Below are 17,398 nucleotides of genomic sequence, written 5' to 3'. Positions count from 1 at the left end.
TACAGGCTCTGTGGTCCCATGGAGGCATGGTCCATGGGGTGCTCCCCCAGCAGAGCAGCAGGGTTCCTGCTGGCCCCAGAGCAGGGCTGGAGCTCAGTGCTGGTGGCTTTTAGGACTGCACCATCTGCCCGAGCTGAGGCAGGCTCCTGCCCTGGTTTGGGTCGTGCTGCTGGAATCCACGTCAGGGCTCAGCCTGACACAAGCTGCATAACTGGCTGCTGAGGATGCGCATCCCGGGCTTGCAGGGCAGCTCTGGTCCATGCTGAGGCTGGGGATGGAGGTGCCTCTGGGGCCGCAGGAGGACAAACATGAGCTCTCTCTTGAGCTGCCTGTGTTAAGCTGCACTTGTTTCAGCTGGAGAGGAAGGTGAAGCATGGGGGGAGCTGTGGCTGCTGCACAGGGAGCCTCATGCAATGCCCAGTTTCTTCAGTGCAGTGCAAACGTCCCGGAGATACAGGGCATCCGGATAACCATTCCTGTGGGGCAGAGAGGGAAGTGGTGTGAATCCTGCTGATGGTGCTAAAACCACCTTCCGGAACCTTCCTGTTCCTTCCAGTACAGGAAGAGGGGAGCGCAGTCTATTTTTGCCCCATGCATTCAGCGGGGCTGGGAGTGGAAGTCACAGCTTGCACCCAGGGCTGGCTGCAGAGACACGGGGAAAGGCAGGGGAACTGTGAGTGAATGGGGCCCGGAATTCCCATCCATAGGGAGCTTAAAGGTGTGGGATGGGCAAGGGCTTAGCTCCAGATGGAGGTGGCCAGAGCCTGCGAGCTGAAGCAGAGTCCCCAACTGCTGCTGTGGGAGCCTGGAAGAGCTGCTCACTGCAGGATGGGGTGAGCTGGAGCCCACGGTTCTCCCCCTTCAATTGCTGCTAGAAAACCCCACACCCGGAAACTTGGGATGAGCTGGGCCATACCTGGCTTTGCCTCCGTCCCAGGAGGTTTTGTGGGGGATAAGGCCCCATGTCACTCTTTCCTCGCCATTGCAGGACTTGATGTGAAACGTCAGCCCACAATCAAATGCCTTCTTCAGAAGCACTGCTGTCTTCTGCCCTTCCCTGTTGTCCGGCAGGAAGGCACAGAAATGCCCCCCTTTGTAAGGCTGGCCTGGGTGGGGGTCACCAACCTTGGAACAGGAAGAACACGTTTAAAACAACCACCTGAGTGCTGTGCCTCGGCGCTGGCCTCCCAGTGACCTGGAACTAAAGCAGAGCTTACAGCACGCTGCTCCCAAACCTGGAGCAGAGCCACCCTTCAGCACCTCTGCTGCCTTGCATGTGGGGCATGGAGCCCGAGCTGCCCTCCTCCCCCTGCCACACAGCCCCTCTCTCCCACCCCAGCCACACTGCACGTCCTGCACGCAGAACCCGTCACATAGAATCATAGAATAGTTTGGGTTGGAAAGGACCTTACGATCATCCAGTTCCAACCCCCTGCCACGGGCAGGGACAGCTCACACTAAACCATCTCACCGAAGGCTTCGTCCAACCTGGCCTTGAACACTGCCAGGGATGGAGCATTCACAACCTCCCTGGGCAACCCATTCCAGTGCCTCAGCACCCTCACAGGAAAGAATTCCTTCCTTAGATCCAATCTAAACTTCCCCTGTTTCAGTTTGAACCCGTTACCCCTTGTCCCATCACTACAGTCCCTAATGAAGAGTCCCTCCCCAGCATCCCTATAGCCCCCTTCCTGCAGCGGGCTGGGGAAGCCGCAGCAGCGGTACCTACCCCTTGCACGCCGTCAGGGATGATGTAGACAACCTGGAGCGTTGGGTCTCGGTAGTAGCCCGGCAGACTCTGAGACAAGGAGGAGATCTGGAACTTCCCCGGGATGCTGCAGCCCGGGGTAAGCGTGGAGACGCTGCAGCAGGGCGGCTGCGGGCTGTCCCCTGCGAAGCACGTCCTGCACAGCCAGTGCCCGCAGCGCGCCGCGCAGGTCACGGCTGCGCCATGGCAGGCATCGCAGCGGCCCGGAGCCATCCTGCTGCTTTCCTGCCCCGGGCTGGGGCCTCTCCCCTGCCCCTCCTGAGCACTGCTCCTGCCTGCAGGGAGCAGAGCCCTGTCTGGGGCCAGGCCTGCAGCCTCCATGGGCCTGCACAGGCGGGCGGGCAGGGAGTGAGGAGCCCCATCCACTGCAGGCACTGGGGAGCGCAGCCATCCCGTCGCCTCGCCATGGCCTCCTCTGCTCTTGGCTCTTGCAAACTGGAACCTGTCCGGCAAAACCTGCCTCAGCCGTGCCGGGTCCGGCTCCCCCACAGGCAGGTTGGTCTTCAGCTGCTCCTGGGGCTCGCTCAGACCGGTGGGACTGGAGTTATCCACCACAGCAGGGCTCAGAAGGTCGCCTCCCTCTTGCTCAGCCCCAGAATCAGCACAGTCATTGGCATCCTCCTGCCCCAGTGTGTGCTGGAGCCCCCAGAGGCTTGGGGACCTCTCAGCCGGGTTAACATCTGCAAGCTCTGCTGTAGCACTAATGGTCAGGTCCTGCAGGTCCATCTGTAGGGACTCGAGGCTACCAGGAAGGGCTGCACCCAGCAGCGTGTCCTGGCTCCTGCCTGGCTGGACAGCACTAGGACACCCTGTACTCTCTGCTCCTGGAGACTTCAGGGCAGGTTGCCTTCTGGAAGAAAACACTTGAAAGGCCTCAGTCACTCCTGGCAGCACCTCCTTGGGGCAGGCAAGGTACAGGTTGTACTTGTCTTTGCTGAACCCAACCTGGAAGGAGTTTCCTCGCAAGAGGCTGCATAGTTCACTGAGGGCGCTGTCATCCGGGCCATCCACAGCGAGCTCTGAGTAGCTCATACTCTGGCACACGAGGTCAGGACACTTCCTCACCAGAGCTTCCACTTTCCATTTGGCCTGGAAAAGCTTCTCCCTACCCTCTGCCTGTAGCGTGAGCACGGTGCAGTCGCCAGCGCGATGCTCCAAGAGCTGCACCTCCCCATCACTGCACAGCTCGGCCACAGCAGCGCGGTGAACGTCCTTCAGGTAAGACCACTGCAGGGAGTCCAGGCTCATCTCCTCACTCACCCTTGCAGCCTCCCTGCCTGCCCGGCCCGTGCCCTGCGGCTTCTCGCTTTCCTTTGATCTGGGCAGGGAGAAGCTGTTGGAACGTTGCAGGAGAGGCTTGGATTCAGAGGGTTTAGAGGTCCTTGTTGTGTCAAAGGCACTGGATGTGCCAGCAAGTGAGTGATGCTTGATGGGACCAGAGCCTTTAGAGTCTCTGTTGTCTTTGTCCCCAGAAGCAGACAGAGCCTTGTGTCTTGTAAGCCTCGCACCTCCTTTCATCTGCTCCCATTCTTTGGGGTCCTGCTGCTGAGACTCTGCTGCTGCCCCCAAATCCACACCTGCTGTAGAGGCACCAGGCTGGTACCGCTGGGTCAGTGCCATTGGGTCACTTGGCCGTAGAGCATCCGTTTGCAGTGGGTGTTTTCCAGAAGGCCCCACCGGTGGGGAGTCCTGAGACCTCTCAGCTTTCAGGGTGCTGAAGCTGGCAGGTGGTCTGAGCTCGCCTCTCAGCTTCGGCCTGCCTGGGATGAACCTTGAGGCTGAGGTGCCTGCGGGCTCCCTGGGCTTGGGCAGGGTATTCTCTGTGGTTGGCTGTGAGGGCAGGGAGCTGCTGACCGTGGCCTGTGCAGCGCCTCTTCTGGCACTGAAATCCTGAAGATACTGCTTGGCCTCGGACACATCGACGAGGTTTCCAATAAGGTAAAGCTGCTTCACATCCTCATGGCAGAGCAACTGGGGATACAGCTGCTGCAGCTCGTGTGTCAGCGCCCTGAGAGCCTGGCTGTCCATACCCAGTCCTCCCTTGGTGATCTTCTCCTTGCGCAAGCTCACCTCCAGCTGCTGGTAAAGCTTCTGCAGGGCCAAGCGGGCCTCTCGCAAGGCACCCATGTCCCCAGCCATCCCTGCAGCGGGTTGGAAGTAGAGCATGGCGATGCCATCGCTGCTGACATCCACCACATCCACACCATGCTGCTGCAGCACGCCCTGGTACTCGGCAGCACAGAACCTCTGCATGTACAAGTAAATGTCTGAGTCCATCACTAGGGAAAAGTCCTCCAGGTGCTCCACAGCTTTCCCATCCACAGGTCCCCAAGGCGATGGAGCTCTACCCGGTTCTTCACATGCCTGGTCCCAGTTCAGGACCTTTGCTGTGTCTTGTGCTGACTCAGCAGAGTCAGGCTCTTGCTGGGGATCAGGGATTCTGGTCTCTTTGGCCCCATGGCTGGAATCTGGCAGGAGGATCTCTCCAGTACCTTGGCTCTTGAGGTTCAGGCTGCCCAGCAGCTCTCTGTTGAAGGCCTGCAGCTCAGTGAATGGCCCCTTGACTATGCAGTGGGCATTCTTGGAGTCAAAGTTGAGCTGCACATTGCTGTAGCCTTTATACAAGTTCCTCAGGAGGGCTTTGCCAGTAGGAAGCTTGCCATAGTCAACTATCACGGAAGCATATAAGAAGATCTGCAAGTAGATAGCAAAGGAGTGAGAGAAGGATGAAAAATACCCCCCTCCAAGGCAAGGGGGAGGCAGATGCACCCAGCGCTTGCCACAGCCCCTGTGTTATTATGGCAGAAAGACGACGTGACCCAAACACCTCTCAGCATCCTGCTTTCGCAGGAGATGGGAGCCAGCACAGGCAGGACTGGGAGCCCCAGGGAGCCCAAGCAGCTCTTGGACCTTGCACACACGGTCAAAAGCTTTCTGCAAGCAGGGAACACAAGGGGGGAATAGCAGAGAGCTGCAGCTCCACGTCTGCCCCCTGAGAGCTCTGCACGCAGCTCACACCCCAGAACGCCATTGTCCCTCCTGTGTCTGCAACGCAGCTGCTCTCCCGCTCCCCCAGGGCTTCAGCTGCAGACTTTCAACACCACGGCCTTGCAGAAGGGTCTGCAGTGCCAGGCTAACTCCCATGCCCCTCTTGTCAGCGCTCAGACACGAAGACACAAGATGTGGCTGCTGCTGTGCTCGGCTGAAACCGCAGAAAGAGGAAGAGCTCCCCAGCGCCTCCTAACACCAGCCCGCCTCCAAAGCTGTGCTGAGCAGGACGCGGGAGCAACACACTGTGTGTGTCCAGCTAATGACACGCAAGGGCATTAATAGGATCCCCCAGTTGCCACCAGATGGGCTAGGGGAGAAGCGCCCCTTCCCTCCAGTCTGTTCTTCCTCACTTTGACAGACACAAACGCCATTGAGCGTGTGCCCGGCCTGTCCCACTGGCCCTGTGCCTCCAGCATGGAAAAGATTCCTCCTTTGACTAGGAATAAAAGTGGCTTTGCCTTAAGTCTCATTAAGGGTAAAGGAGAGCGCGAGGTCTCCCTTTCCCCAGCACAGGCCCAGCGGCAGCGGGGATGCCACGGCCACGTCTGCTCCGCGCTACCTCATCGGGGCTCAGCTCCGCGGCGTGCGCCGTCACTTCCAGCGGGTATTTGTCCCCTCCGATGGACAGGACGTGATTCTTTACCTTCAGGATCCTCTGGGCCACTGGGTGGGAAAAGCACCGGCATCAGCCCAGCCCCGCGCCGTGGGGCAGCAGCACCGCCCCTGCCCGGACCACACGGGGCAGGGGGGGTCCGGGAGCGGGCAGAGCCCACGGGCCGGTCCCTCGAGGGGCCGTTACCTTCCGGCGTCTCGAAGGTGACGAGGGCGCAAACCTGGCGCCCGTCCCTTAGCACCTGCACGTCGGCGATCTCGCCGCCGCCGTTGCGGGAGCGCAGGAAGTGGATGGTCAGCTTGTCGGCCACCCTGTCGGGGGGCAGCTCTGCGGGCAGGCCCCCGACCCGCACCGTGCGGCCCGCCATGCCCGCGCCGAGCCCCCGCACCGGCCGCCAGCCCCGGCGCCGGCTCCCCCCCCCCCTGCACCTCGGCGCTTGACCCCGGCCCCGCTCCGGCTCCGGCTCCGCCGGGAAACGAAAGCGAAACCTGCCCGGGTCCCGGCCCCGGCCCCGCCCCGAGCCCGCACCTCCCGCCCGGCCCCGCCGCTCCCTGCACACGGTTTAATCGCTGCTCCGCGTCCTCCGTGAACGCGGCCACCCCGTGGCTGCCCGCCGGGACGTAACCGACCGCGTCCACCTCCCCCCCGCCGCGGCTGGGCTTCTGGATGTCCAGGATGTCCCTCATGGGCTCCTCGCTCAGCACGTCCGGGATCCCCGAGAGCAGGACGGTCCGGGGACAGCGGGAGGGCTGGAGCTGGGCAGAGCAGGGTGAGGAGCGGGGCTTCAGGAACCCCCCGCTCTGCCTGGCCCTGGGCTGGCACCAGGGCTTGGGCTCTTACCTGCAGGTGTGAGGCCTCCCCACTCAGGCACGGGGATATTTTGAGCTCGTATGTTTGCTTCCCCAAGGGCACCTGGATGCGTCCTCTCTCAAGCAGCAGCTCTGCCACTGCCAGGGTGGGGAGGAAAGCCCTGGGTCACCCAAAGCCCCACTGAGCTCCTGGGGAGGTGACAGCCCTGGCACAGACACTGAGGCTGGCACTGCCCAGCCTCAGCTCGCCTGCACCAGCAGCCTCAGGAGGGACGGGAGAGCCGCAGCTCACTCTGCCCTCCCCGCTCCCCACAGACACAGTTCCATCTGCTCCCAGGACATGACCTGTGCTCAGCCCTTCTCCCCAACCCATCTCCGGATCCTTCCAGAACTTCTTCCTTTTGTCTTCCAGTATCTTGCTCAGCATCTGATACCTCTGCATCAGTGTGTTCTTCATCTCCCTTGCTAACAAAACACTGTCCTGCAAGGAAGGAAAGAGGAGGCAGCAAGGGAACCACCCAGACACGCATGCACAGCCCTGTGCTTGGACACAGCTCCACTTGCACTGATTTTCTGCTCTTGACTGCCTGCAGCCCTGCCCTGGCTCCTCACATTCGGTCACAGCCCTCCACTGCGTGGCACAGGCCTCATGTGATGCCCTGCGAAACCTCCACCGGGTCCAGAGCAAAGCAGTGTGCCCAGCGACACATCCCCTCCACCCAGCTGCCACCTTCCCAAGCCCGGGATGCTCTGCTCACCAACCTGGAGGCAGATCTCTTCTTCTCTCTTGAAATACTTTTGCTGCTTAAAGTTTTCATGCAGATGTTCCCTCTCTTTCCTCAGCCCTCGTGTCCTTTGCTCGACGGCTCCCGTGGCCGTTTGTAGGTTCACGCGGTCTTGCTCCAGCGCGCTGCAAAGCTCCTGTGAGAGGTTCCATCAGTGACACCCTGCAGCATCCCCCGGCTGTCCGGCCCCAGCACACGCTGCTTTTGGCAGCCCCAGCCCCGCCTCCCTTAACCCCCCCCCTTAACCCCCGACTCGCAGCCCGGAGGCACGGAGGAAACCCAAGCTCCCCGCACCTTGCAGCGCTCTATCTCCTGCCGGACGTGCTCGGCGGTGAGGCCCAAGGAGCCGGGGCCGGGGCCCGGGGGGCAAGGCAGCTGCACGAAGGAGTCCTAAAGGCAAGCGAGGTCTCAGGGGAGGGGGCCCGGGGCCCTGCGCCCAGCACCGCTCCGAGCCCCGTGGCTCAGCCTTCACCTCCTCCGATCCCATCCCCAGTTTCGCTTTCGCACCCGGCCCCGCCTTTCCTCTTCTTTCCGCTTCCCGCAGCAGCCCCGGGGGCTGCCTCTCCCCGTCCCCGTGCGGCAAACGGCACCCACGGAGCCAGCCCGAAACCGGACACCCACTGGCACATCACCGCATGGCATCGCCGAGACACAGACACCGGGAGCCCTCGGTCCCGCACCTGCATCCCGATTCACACCATTTTGGGCACTGGGGATTCCCAGCGGGGCAGAACATTCCTCGCCCCTGGGCAGAAGGGGAGAGCAGAGCTGCTCCAGAAGAGTCCCACACCCTCCACAGACACCCTAAAGGCTCCAAAGCTCTCCCCGACCCCAGAGCAGGATCTTCTATGATGGGGCTATGGAACTGATGGACAGGGGTAGAGCAGTTGATGTCATCTCCCTGGACTTGTGCAAAGCGTTCGACACTGTCTCACACGACATCCTTGTCTCTAAATTGGAGAGACATCAATTTGATGCATGGACCACTCGGTGGATAAAGAACTGGCTGGATGGCCGCACGCAAAGAGTTGTGGTCAATGGCTCAATGTCCGGCTGGAGACCAGTAACGAGTGGTGTCCCTCAGGGATCGGTGTTGGGACCGGTCTTTAACATCTTTGTCGCTGCCATGGACATGGGACAGTGGGATTGAGTGCACCCTCAGCAAGTTCACCGATGACACCAAGCTGTGTGGTTCAGTTGATACCCTGGAGGGAAGGAATGCCGTCCAGAGGGACCTTGACACGCTTGTGAGGTGGGCTGATGCCAACCTTATGGGGTTTAACCATGCCAAGTGCAAGGTCCTACACCTGGGTGGGAGCAATCCCAGGCACAGCTACAGGTTGGGCAGAGAAGAGATTCAGAGCAGCCCAAGGAGAAGGACTTGGGGGTGTTGGTTGATGAGAAAATGAACATGAGCTGGCTTCAGTGTGTGCTCGCAGCCCAGAAACCAACCGTACCCTGGGCTGCATCCAAAGCAGCGTGACCAGCAGGTCATGGAGGTGATCCTGCCCCTCTGCTCTGCTCTTGTGAGACCTCACCTGGAGCATTGTGTGCAGTTCTGGTGTCCTCAACATAAAAAGGACATGGAACTGCTGGAACAAGTCCAGAGGAGGCCACGGGGATGATCAGGGGCTGGAGCACCTCCTGTATGGAGACAGGCTGAGGAAGTTGGGGCTGTTCAGCCTGGAGAAGAGAAGGCTGTGTGGAGACCTCAGAGCAGCTTCCAGTATCTGAAGGGGGCTATAGGGATGCTGGGGAGGGACTCTTCATTAGGGACTGCAGTGATAGGACAAGGGGTAACGGGTTAAAACTTAAACAGGGGAAGTTTAAATTGGATATAAGGAAGCAGCTCTTTACTGTGAGGGTGGTGAGGCACTGGAATGGGTTGCCCAGGGAGGTTGTGAATGCTCCATCCCTGGCAGTGTTCAAGGCCAGGTTGGATGAAGCCTTGGGTGAGATGGTTAAGTGTGAGGTGTCCCTGCCCATGACAGGGGGTTGAAACTGCATGATCTTAATGTCCTTTCCAACCAGAACTATTCTATGATTGGCACCAGAGAGGACAAGGCCCAACACTATCACTTCTTTTATGCAACAAACCAAAATGGGGTTTAATAAACATTTATTGATGCAACCTGGTTACACCATTAGAATCGCAGCTTCTGGAAGAACCACTTGTTCTTGCCCGTCTTATACCTGAAACAGGAAGACACAGAGGTCAGAAAATGCTCCCATCCTGGCACCCAAGCAGTCCCTGGCACCCAAGGCTCCCCCAGGGGCAATGCAGCCCATGTCCTCCACCAGGCTGCAGCCAGAGCTCCTGTGCACATCCCAGCTCCCACGGGAAGAGGTCAGCTCCCAGCTTTGTTCTCATCCTCATGAAGGATGCCCACACTCTGGCAGGTCCCCCCTAAAAGACACGCGTGGCCGTGCCGCTCCTGCTGCTGAAGGAGCCTCTGAACAGAAACTGAGAAGCATCATCAACCCAAACGCCCCGGGCCAAGCCCTGGGACACCAGCACTTCGATGCCAAGACCATCACCTGAAGGCCCTGCTGGTGCTGGCACAAGGCTGCAGCACTGCCCCAAACACCAACGAGGTTTTCCCTGCCCCAGTGCAGCAGCTCCCAGGCAGACACCCCACAAGCTCATAGAGGAGAGAAGGACACCCTCAACCCAAAATGTATCCAAGGTAGCTGGGGCAGAAGTGTCCAGCCTGGGACTGGCCACGCCGAGCCCTCACCCTGGGGCTGGGTGGTGACACCATGAAGAGATGAACTTCCAACTCACCTTTCCTCAAACTTCACCTTGGCTTCACGTCTTGCTTTGCGCTTTAGAGCGGGGTCCCTGAACACATCCTTGTTGACCACTGTTTTGTCCAGTGGAATATCAACGGAATACCTGGATGAGAGAGCAGCAACGCTGGGAAAAGCCATGGCACTGGGCACAGACGTGAACACAGCCGAACCGGGCAGCGCAGGGACAAGAGCTGGGATGAGCAACCACAGCTCCTAAAGCCCCTCAGGTCAGTGAACCACCCGAGCACCCGGTAACGTGGAATTCAGGCTGGAACGCAGCGCTGTGTGCAGGGCAAGCAGCTCCAGCTGAGCTCCATGGGGATGGGAAGAAACACGTCCAGGCCATGCCAGCTCTGCCAGCAGCCCGCACCTCTGCAACTGCCTCAAAGGCACATCCACCAGCACCCATGACCAAGAGGGAAGTGAGTGAGGCTGAGGAAGGAACCGGCTGCTTTATTTTGGATGATCGCTAATACCTCCCCCCCTCAGCATCGCACCCCCAAACCCTGTCTCGGGCCCCACTTTTAATCCGGTCACATAACGAAAAGCCTCAACAGCTCCAGCGCTCATTGGAGGGAACGCAGGAGAAGAGCGACTGCGGGCAGCAGCCGAGGCTCCCCCAGCCCCGCGGCCGCACTCACCGGGTGGGCATCAGGTGGTTGTAGTTGTAAACCTTCACGAAGGACTTGATCTTGGACCTCTTCGCGATCTTCTTCTTGCCCATGGCGGCTGTCACCTTACGCGGGTAGCGGTCGATGCCCGCCACCAACGCGTGGCTGTAGGGCCGGTCCGAGGTGCCATCGTCGATGTTCTGCAATACACCGAGAGCAGCCGGCGATGGCACCGGGGACGCCTCCCGGACCACACCGCGGCAGCCCCGCGCTCACCTTCACGATAACGGCCTTGCGGCCCGAGTAGCGCCCGGCCAGCACCAGCACCACCTTCCCCGGCTTCATGAACTTGCCCATCTCTGCGGAGACACCGTGCGGGAGTCACGGCCGGGCCCGCACCGCCCCCGGCCCGCTCCGTGCCGCGGATGGCGGCGGATGCCGCGTCCGGGCCCGCACTTACCGGAGCTCCCGCAGCGATGGCGCCCAGGCCGGAAGAGAAAGCGGCGGCCGCCCCGCCCACCTTTCACCGTGCGTCACTTCCGCTTCCTTCAGGAACCGGTCGCGCTACCCACGCCGCCGTTGCCGGGCAACAGGCGGGGGCACCGGTCCCCGCTCCCCCCCTGCTCCGGTAACGGGGGGGGCATCACCGGTGACCACCCCAGCACCGAGTCCCCGCTCCCGCTGTTAACACCGCGGAGCCGGCGAGCCAGCACCCACCGCGCGACGGCTGGCGACGGATGCACAACACGGGCACCGGGTGCTCGCACACGGACACTTGCTAAAGCGGTTTAATGCACCCCTAGGAAACAGCGGGCCGCCGGTGTGTGCGCTAAAGCTTGGGGAAAAGGGGCTCAGGGAGGGCTGGGCAGAGAAACCGGGGGAGCCACAGGGCCCCCCCGGGCAGCTCTGCCCCGGTTTTCCCCCACGTTCACAGCAGGGAGGGCAAGCAACTGCCTCGGTCTGCGGGACAGACTTGTAGGGCAGCATTTAGAGCAGAGGCAGCACAGGGGCCAAGCTGCAGCTGCACAGGGCTCTGTGCCTGCCGCCAGCCCCACACACTGAACACACACCAGCAAAGGGGTTTTGCTCTTCAGGGCTGCATAAAAGGGGCAGGGTGAGGTGCAGTACAGCAGCAGCCGTGTAAACACGCAGATTTCCAGCATCGAGACACCATGAGATTTCCCTAAAAGCAAGTATCAATTTGAAAGAGCCGAACTCAGTCTTAAAAAAGCCAGGCTTTGAGCCCGGCAGCTGCCCTGCTTGTGGAAAAGGGATGATGTACAATAAAAATCCATCAAAAAGCGTCTTTGATGTTTTTCAGCTGCCGGACAGCCAGGTCTACTGGGAGGTTGAATTTCAAGTTGCTTAGGCGACTGAGAACGTTGAGCGCGCTCTCGAAGCCTGTGTTTGCCATGTAGCTCCACGGCTGGTAGTGGGCCTGTACCAGAGCTCCAGATTTGCAGATGAGATTGACCCAGGAGACCAGGCGCTGCTCGTTGAGCGCCATACACACCAGCGCCTTCAGCTCCGAGTCCGCGCTGCGCTTGAAGGGGTCATGCTCCGTGAGGACAGTGTGAATCGCTGTCAGCAGGCTCTGTTTGGGTGTCACAGCCATGCCTCCTGTCACAGGCAAGGCAAAGGACTGGGAGAGTTTGCGAGCCGGGGATTCCACAAAGGCTTGTCCGTTCTTCGTGTTGTAATACTTCACAAAGAGCTCCCAGGGGTGCATGCTCTGCGGCGAGGAGGTGAGCGCAGGAATCAAGCACGCGATGGGTGCTAATACCAGGCTCATTCCTTGGGAAGAGGCGTAGAGCCCATGAGCCATCAGGTCTCGCAAAGCGATGGTCAGCTCCTTCCGCACAGCCAGAGTCAGCTCGTCCCTGCCTCCCAAGGGAATGTCCTGCAGGTCGGAGGAACTGATAACGTGGTCTTCCTGCTGGTACTTCACTGCCAGCTGCCTCACCCGCTCTACCGACAGCTCCAGTTTCTTGATTAAGGGGGAATAGTCCTTGTTGTCTTGGTCCTTCTGCCAGAGGGTGCGAGGAATCTCACCCGTAGCACAACCAAACTGACTGACAGCAAATATCTGCAGCACAGCAAGCATGCGACGCATGAGGTGCAGGCCTGTTTCTCTCACCTTTCTGGCATCTTCTGGGTTCACTGATCAGGTTAGACAAGAGAAAAATAAACTTTATCATCAAGGAATCGACAGCTCTGCTCTTTCAGACACACAGAGGCTCCTCCTCCATCACAAGTTCTCCTCCTCGGAGGCTTTTGGCACTAGGACTGATGCTACTCTTTCTAGTTTCAAAGCACTGAAACCCACCAGAAAAGCAAACATTGGCGTGGCCTGTTCTCAACAATGAGGTCATCTTACAGAGAGGAAATCCTACAACAGGCTTCCCAGTGAGCATGCACACAGTGAGGAAAGACCACTCTGCAGACATGACCATACCACATGGATAATTAGGAGATACCAAAACCTTTGCTGATGGAGATCACTATTTTCAAGCAGCGCCTTGCTTCAGCAGGCTAAGATGCAGTGCTTACTCCTGATGCCACCACTAAATTCAATTTGTAGGAATAGCCACACTGGGTAATACCCAAATTCCATCTGGGCCAGTATTACACCTCTGACAGATTACTGAAGGTAAAGGTATTGCAGGATTTCTCTAGTACACTATTCCAGCCCCAGTAAATTCATGGGCAAGTAGCTAAGTCTCAAATTATATAAAGAGCTCTGGATCTATCCATCTCAGTGTATCCACTCACAGAGCTAAGAGATCAGAGAGCATTAATTACAGTGCCGCCCAACGGTGTGCACATGACAACAGCTCTGTCTGCTTCAGAAACCCCTTTTCTTCCTGATCTCTGCTGAGGACCAATCCCACCCTCTGTGCCACATGTTTGGGTTCTCTGATGGTTCCAGGGAGCCCATGGAGGAAAGGAATGGAACTGGAACACAGGCTGTCAGTGGGAGCAGAAAAGCACGGATGCTAACACCCAGGAAAACAGCAAAGCAGCCTGGCATGACTGGCTGCTGGTTCCTGCTCATGAGCCTCATGTGAGTGCTGGCAAGAGCCGTGCTGGGAGCTCCAGGCCACACAGTGCCCACCTCTATTTCCTGGAGGACGTGTATTTGGTTTGTGGGAGCCACCACCATCTTTCCTGCCTGCACATTCACAGTGTCCATCTTCCACCTTACCAGAGCTTCCAACTTCATCTAGAATGAGAATTTCACACTATTAGCTAACACTTGTAAATTTAAGCTGCGGATCCCAAATATTAACAGCAATATTCCTTATACCTCTATGCACCTTCTTGGTCAGTCTCCTTCCTACCATCAGTTCAGAGACTTGTACTTCCCTGTGACCCAAAACCTCCTGCATCGTCTGACATCAATGACCTCCCCCCTCATGACTTTCTCAGGGAATCAGAAGCAATTCAGTATCTGCTCATCTAAAAACTCAGCACTGACCCTGGATGAAGTTGATGAACATTTCAAGGTCCCTTATCTGTGTCTTCAGCTGCTCCACCAGCTGCTCCTTCACCCTGGCTGGGTTAACAATCTGCGCTATGGCAGCATCCACACGCTGTCGCAATTCCTCTGGCGAGAGCGCTGCAAAATCTTCACTCAAGTCCATGTCCAGCTTCTTTATCAGCTCATTGATAATCATCTGCAAAACACGTTAGCAGCACAATCTCTCTGCATGGCACCGCCACCCATGAGCTCCACAACCCTCCCTGACCCATTCGTTGCCTTCATGGAGAGGGGCTTTGGACAAAGGCCTGTAGGGACAGGCCAAGAGGGAATGGCTTTAACCTGCCAGAGGGGAGACTGAGGTGAGCTCTTAGGCAGAAGCTCTTCCCTGTGAGGGTGCTGAGGCGCTGGCACAGGGTGCCCAGAGAAGCTGTGGCTGCCCCATCCCTGGCAGTGTTCAAGGCCCGGTTGGACACAGGGGCTTGGCGCAAGCTGCTCCAGTGGAAGGGGTCCCTGCCTGTGGCAGGGGGTTGGAAATGGATGAGCTTTGAGCTACCTTTCAACCCCAAACCAGTCTGGGATTCTAGGATACTGATAGTGTACTACAGCTGCTGTCAAGAAACAAGGACTGACCAGCTCCTACAGTCTGTACAAGGCTCCCAAATGCTTGGGAGTCCACAGGCCTTACCCGTTGTCTTTCCATAACCACAGACTGCGGCAGAGAATCATAGCTGCCCTCTTGGTAAGCAAACGTCTCCAGGTCATCCAGCTGCGTCTTGAGCTGCAGTATCAGCTCCCTCTGCTTCTCCTTCTGCACCTCCGTCTGCTCCTGCTTCTCTCGCTCACCCTGAGGAGCGGGGACGGGTAAATAGATGTACCGAGACGCCAAGCCCCAGGAACAGGACCGCGCGGCACCGGCCGCACCCCCTCACCCGGCACCGGGGCCGCACTCACCGGGGCTCCGCCGAGGCCGAGCGGCGCGGGGCAGCCGCGGAACGCGAAGTCCTCCAGGTCTCGGAGCAGGCGGCGCTGCTCGCCCGGCCCGGCCCGCGCCACCTGCCGCAGCCGGAACTGCACCTGCGCGAAGTGCGAGGCGAGCGCCAGCAGCGCCCCGTGCAGCCGCCGCCGCTCCGCCCGCAGCCGCGGCACCGACTGCGGCGATCCCCCCGCCGCTTCCTCCTCCTCATCTGCTTCCTCCTCCGCTTCCTCCTCCGCCGCAGCCGACACGGCGCCCACCGGCGCCCAGCGCTCCCCCGGGCCCAGCGGGCCGCCCTCCGCCTCCATGGCTGCCGCTACCGGCGCCGCCGCTCCGCCGCCATCTTGCCGCCGCGGCGCGGGGCGGGGCGGGGCCTGCCGGGGGCGGGGAGGGCCCTGCCGGGGGCGGGGCTAGCGCGCCCCCTGGCGGCGCGGAGGTCCCTCCCGGAGGCCTCGCTCCTCCCGGCCCCCGCCACCGGCCCCGCGTCCCCGGCCCGAAATAGCTCGGGGCGGAGCCGGCGCGGCCATGGCGAGGTGAGCGCGGCCCGGGTGAACGGAACGGGACGGAACGGGACGGGACGGGACGGGCAGTACTCGATAGCGGTGTCGGGACCCCCCCCCCCAGGGCTCGTAGCCCAAGGCACCACCGGGCTCGACCCTCAGCCCTGGACCGGGGGCAGTGGCGCCGGGAACGGCAGCGGAGAGCGAGGGCAGGGGCCGGCGGGCTCCGCTGCTGCCCGTGTGCGGCGTGAGAGCGGAGCGCTGCGGGCCCGCGGCCACTGCCCGGCCCGGCGCGCACCTCGTGGTGGGCAAAGCGCGTGTGTGGGGGGCACCTTCCTTGCCCCGGTCCCCAGCCGGTGCCTGCTGGGCACCATGGAGGCAGCCGCTGCTCTGCTCTTTGCCAAGGCAACCCGCGAAGACGCTGTGGTACGACCGCCCGCGGTACGTGTACCTGGAGTTCTGCGTCGAGGACAGCAGGGATGTGGAGGTGGTCATTGAGGAGCAGCGGCTGGTGTTCAGGTGAGCTGCTTGTACCAGGGATGTGTCCCTTGGCTCGGGGTGGTGTGGGTGCAGGCGGACTCTGCAGGGGCAGGGCCCGTCTGGCCTCGCTCCCCTCAGCCAGGCTGTTGCGGTGTTTTGGCAGTTGCAAAAACGCAGACGGCGTGGAGTTCTACAATGAGATCGACCTGTACGCCAGGGTCAACTCCAAGGTGAGGCTTCCCTCCAGCAAACTCTTCTCGGACAGCCTGCATTAGACTCGGAGTTAAACCCAACCTTGAGCAGCGCCGCTTAACGTTGAGTCCTGCCCCTTCCCCAAAAGCCTGAGTGGTGTGAGCACCAACCCGGGAGCCTTGAGCCTGGATCTGGCACTCACGGTGCTGCCTTGGGCCAGAAAACCTGTCTCTGTGGTTCTGTGTCCCCCCACAGCCTGAATGTGGCTGAGTTTAATCCTGTGCGTGGCTGCAGTGGATTACAGACAGGATTGAGGCATCCCCAGTGTCTTGGCAGGACTCGCGGGAGAAGCGCTCTGACCGCTCCATCACATGCTTTATGAGAAAATGGAAGGAGAAAGTGGCCTGGCCCCGCATCACCAAGGAGAACATCAAGGTGCGTGTGGTGCCTCAGTGCTTGCGCTGTCCCCACGCGGCACCTCGTGGCTCCTGGGGACCAACCCGCCCTGGGACAGAAACCGAGGGCCCCACACAGGGACCCCAAAGGGAGCTCAGCCTCACGGGTACCATCAGTCCACAGAGCTCTGCCCTGCAGGAAGGATGCAGAACCCCCTTCCCTCAATGCAGGCAGAATCAGGAGGGGCACGCTCCCCTTCCTGCCCTTCCCCAGCCCACCCTGTGCAGCAGCATCCCCACAGAGCAACCCCCAGGCTTGAGGGGGAGCTGCCAGGTCCCATCCTTCAGGGGATGCTCCCTCTGCCCGCAGCCAGCCTGGCTCTCCGTGGACTTTGACAACTGGCGAGACTGGGAAGGGGATGAGGAGTTGGAGAGGGCCATGATGGAGGAGTATGCAGAGGTGAGCCTGGCTACAGGGTCCCGGGGCATCTGTGGGTGATGGGGATGGCAGAGCTGGGCGTTCAGTGCCCATGGCCGCTGTTTTCCCATCCAGCTCCTGGAGAAGGTGACGGACAAAGGCACCCCCCCCGCCATGGATGACCTGGATGTAAGTACTGCCCACGAGCCTGCCATGGTTCCAGCAGCGGCTCAACACTCTGCTCGGGCAGCCAGACCGGAGCCCCCCGGGGACACGCTCCCGGGGCTGCCCAACCGGTGCCGGCAGCTGCTGCTTCCCTGGCGCCTCGCTCCTCCCTCCCGCAGGACGAGCCCTGAAGCTCAGGACCCGGGCACTCCGCAGGAAGCCTCCCGGTGCGCCGGCAGCGCGCACCCACGAGCAGCGCGGGCGGGGATCTCAGCGCATCAGAGCCGCGGCCCCCGCCGAGCGCGGCGGCCCCCGACCCACGGGCGGCCTCCCCGTGCGGTTCCAATAAACGTGAGCCGCC

At 60.4% G+C, this 17,398-nt stretch overlaps 5 protein-coding genes across 7 annotated transcripts; 1 reads left to right on the top strand and 4 right to left on the bottom strand.

Annotated features, from left to right (window-relative positions):
* Positions 1-287: 287 nt before the first annotated feature.
* LOC134168802 (uncharacterized) lies at positions 288-5,805 on the bottom strand. The gene is made up of 5 exons (XM_062628857.1): positions 5,619-5,805; positions 5,379-5,482; positions 1,730-4,462; positions 917-1,125; positions 288-476 (listed from the first exon to the last, which is right to left on the bottom strand). Exons 1-5 carry the CDS (start codon positions 5,797-5,799, stop codon positions 407-409), a joined length of 3,297 nt encoding a protein of 1,098 aa, XP_062484841.1. The 5' UTR covers positions 5,800-5,805; the 3' UTR covers positions 288-406.
* A 199-nt stretch (positions 5,806-6,004) lies between these two features.
* Positions 6,005-7,668, bottom strand: IFI35 (interferon induced protein 35; the record flags this gene model as incomplete). The annotated part of the gene is made up of 6 exons (XM_062628889.1): positions 7,534-7,668; positions 7,321-7,416; positions 7,004-7,162; positions 6,559-6,722; positions 6,273-6,402; positions 6,005-6,187 (listed from the first exon to the last, which is right to left on the bottom strand). Coding segments are annotated over exons 1-6 (867 nt in total), but the record flags the coding sequence as incomplete, so codon positions are not given.
* Positions 7,669-9,128: 1,460 nt separating this feature from the next.
* RPL27 (ribosomal protein L27) lies at positions 9,129-11,034 on the bottom strand. The gene is made up of 5 exons (XM_062628839.1): positions 10,891-11,034; positions 10,707-10,789; positions 10,461-10,630; positions 9,812-9,922; positions 9,129-9,219 (listed from the first exon to the last, which is right to left on the bottom strand). The coding sequence occupies exons 2-5, from the start codon at positions 10,785-10,787 to the stop codon at positions 9,171-9,173; spliced, it is 411 nt and encodes a 136-aa protein (XP_062484823.1). The 5' UTR covers positions 10,788-10,789; positions 10,891-11,034; the 3' UTR covers positions 9,129-9,170.
* Positions 11,035-11,191: 157 nt separating this feature from the next.
* Positions 11,192-15,245, bottom strand: RUNDC1 (RUN domain containing 1). Of its 2 annotated transcripts, XM_062628834.1 has the most exons (5): positions 14,866-15,242; positions 14,600-14,758; positions 13,909-14,107; positions 13,546-13,653; positions 11,192-12,590 (listed from the first exon to the last, which is right to left on the bottom strand). In XM_062628834.1, the coding sequence occupies exons 1-5, from the start codon at positions 15,193-15,195 to the stop codon at positions 11,725-11,727; spliced, it is 1,662 nt and encodes a 553-aa protein (XP_062484818.1). In that variant the 5' UTR covers positions 15,196-15,242; the 3' UTR covers positions 11,192-11,724. The 2 variants fall into 2 exon arrangements, with proteins under 2 accessions (XP_062484818.1, XP_062484819.1); XM_062628835.1 differs by lacking the exon at positions 13,546-13,653 and having other exon boundaries at positions 14,866-15,245.
* A 105-nt stretch (positions 15,246-15,350) lies between these two features.
* Positions 15,351-17,350, top strand: PTGES3L (prostaglandin E synthase 3 like). Of its 2 annotated transcripts, none has more exons than XM_062628837.1 (7): positions 15,351-15,420; positions 15,793-15,906; positions 16,010-16,097; positions 16,396-16,494; positions 16,825-16,914; positions 17,008-17,061; positions 17,217-17,350. In XM_062628837.1, the coding sequence occupies exons 1-7, from the start codon at positions 15,413-15,415 to the stop codon at positions 17,226-17,228; spliced, it is 465 nt and encodes a 154-aa protein (XP_062484821.1). In that variant the 5' UTR covers positions 15,351-15,412; the 3' UTR covers positions 17,229-17,350. The 2 variants fall into 2 exon arrangements, with proteins under 2 accessions (XP_062484821.1, XP_062484822.1); XM_062628838.1 differs by having other exon boundaries at positions 16,031-16,097; positions 17,217-17,349.
* Positions 17,351-17,398: the final 48 nt, after the last annotated feature.

This window comes from Pezoporus occidentalis, unplaced genomic scaffold (genome assembly GCF_034315485.1).
Source record: "Pezoporus occidentalis ecotype Australia unplaced genomic scaffold, CSIRO_AGI_Poc_V1 ctg324, whole genome shotgun sequence".
NCBI lineage: Eukaryota > Metazoa > Chordata > Aves > Psittaciformes > Psittacidae > Pezoporus > Pezoporus occidentalis.
This window is presented reverse-complemented; position numbering and strand designations above follow the sequence as displayed.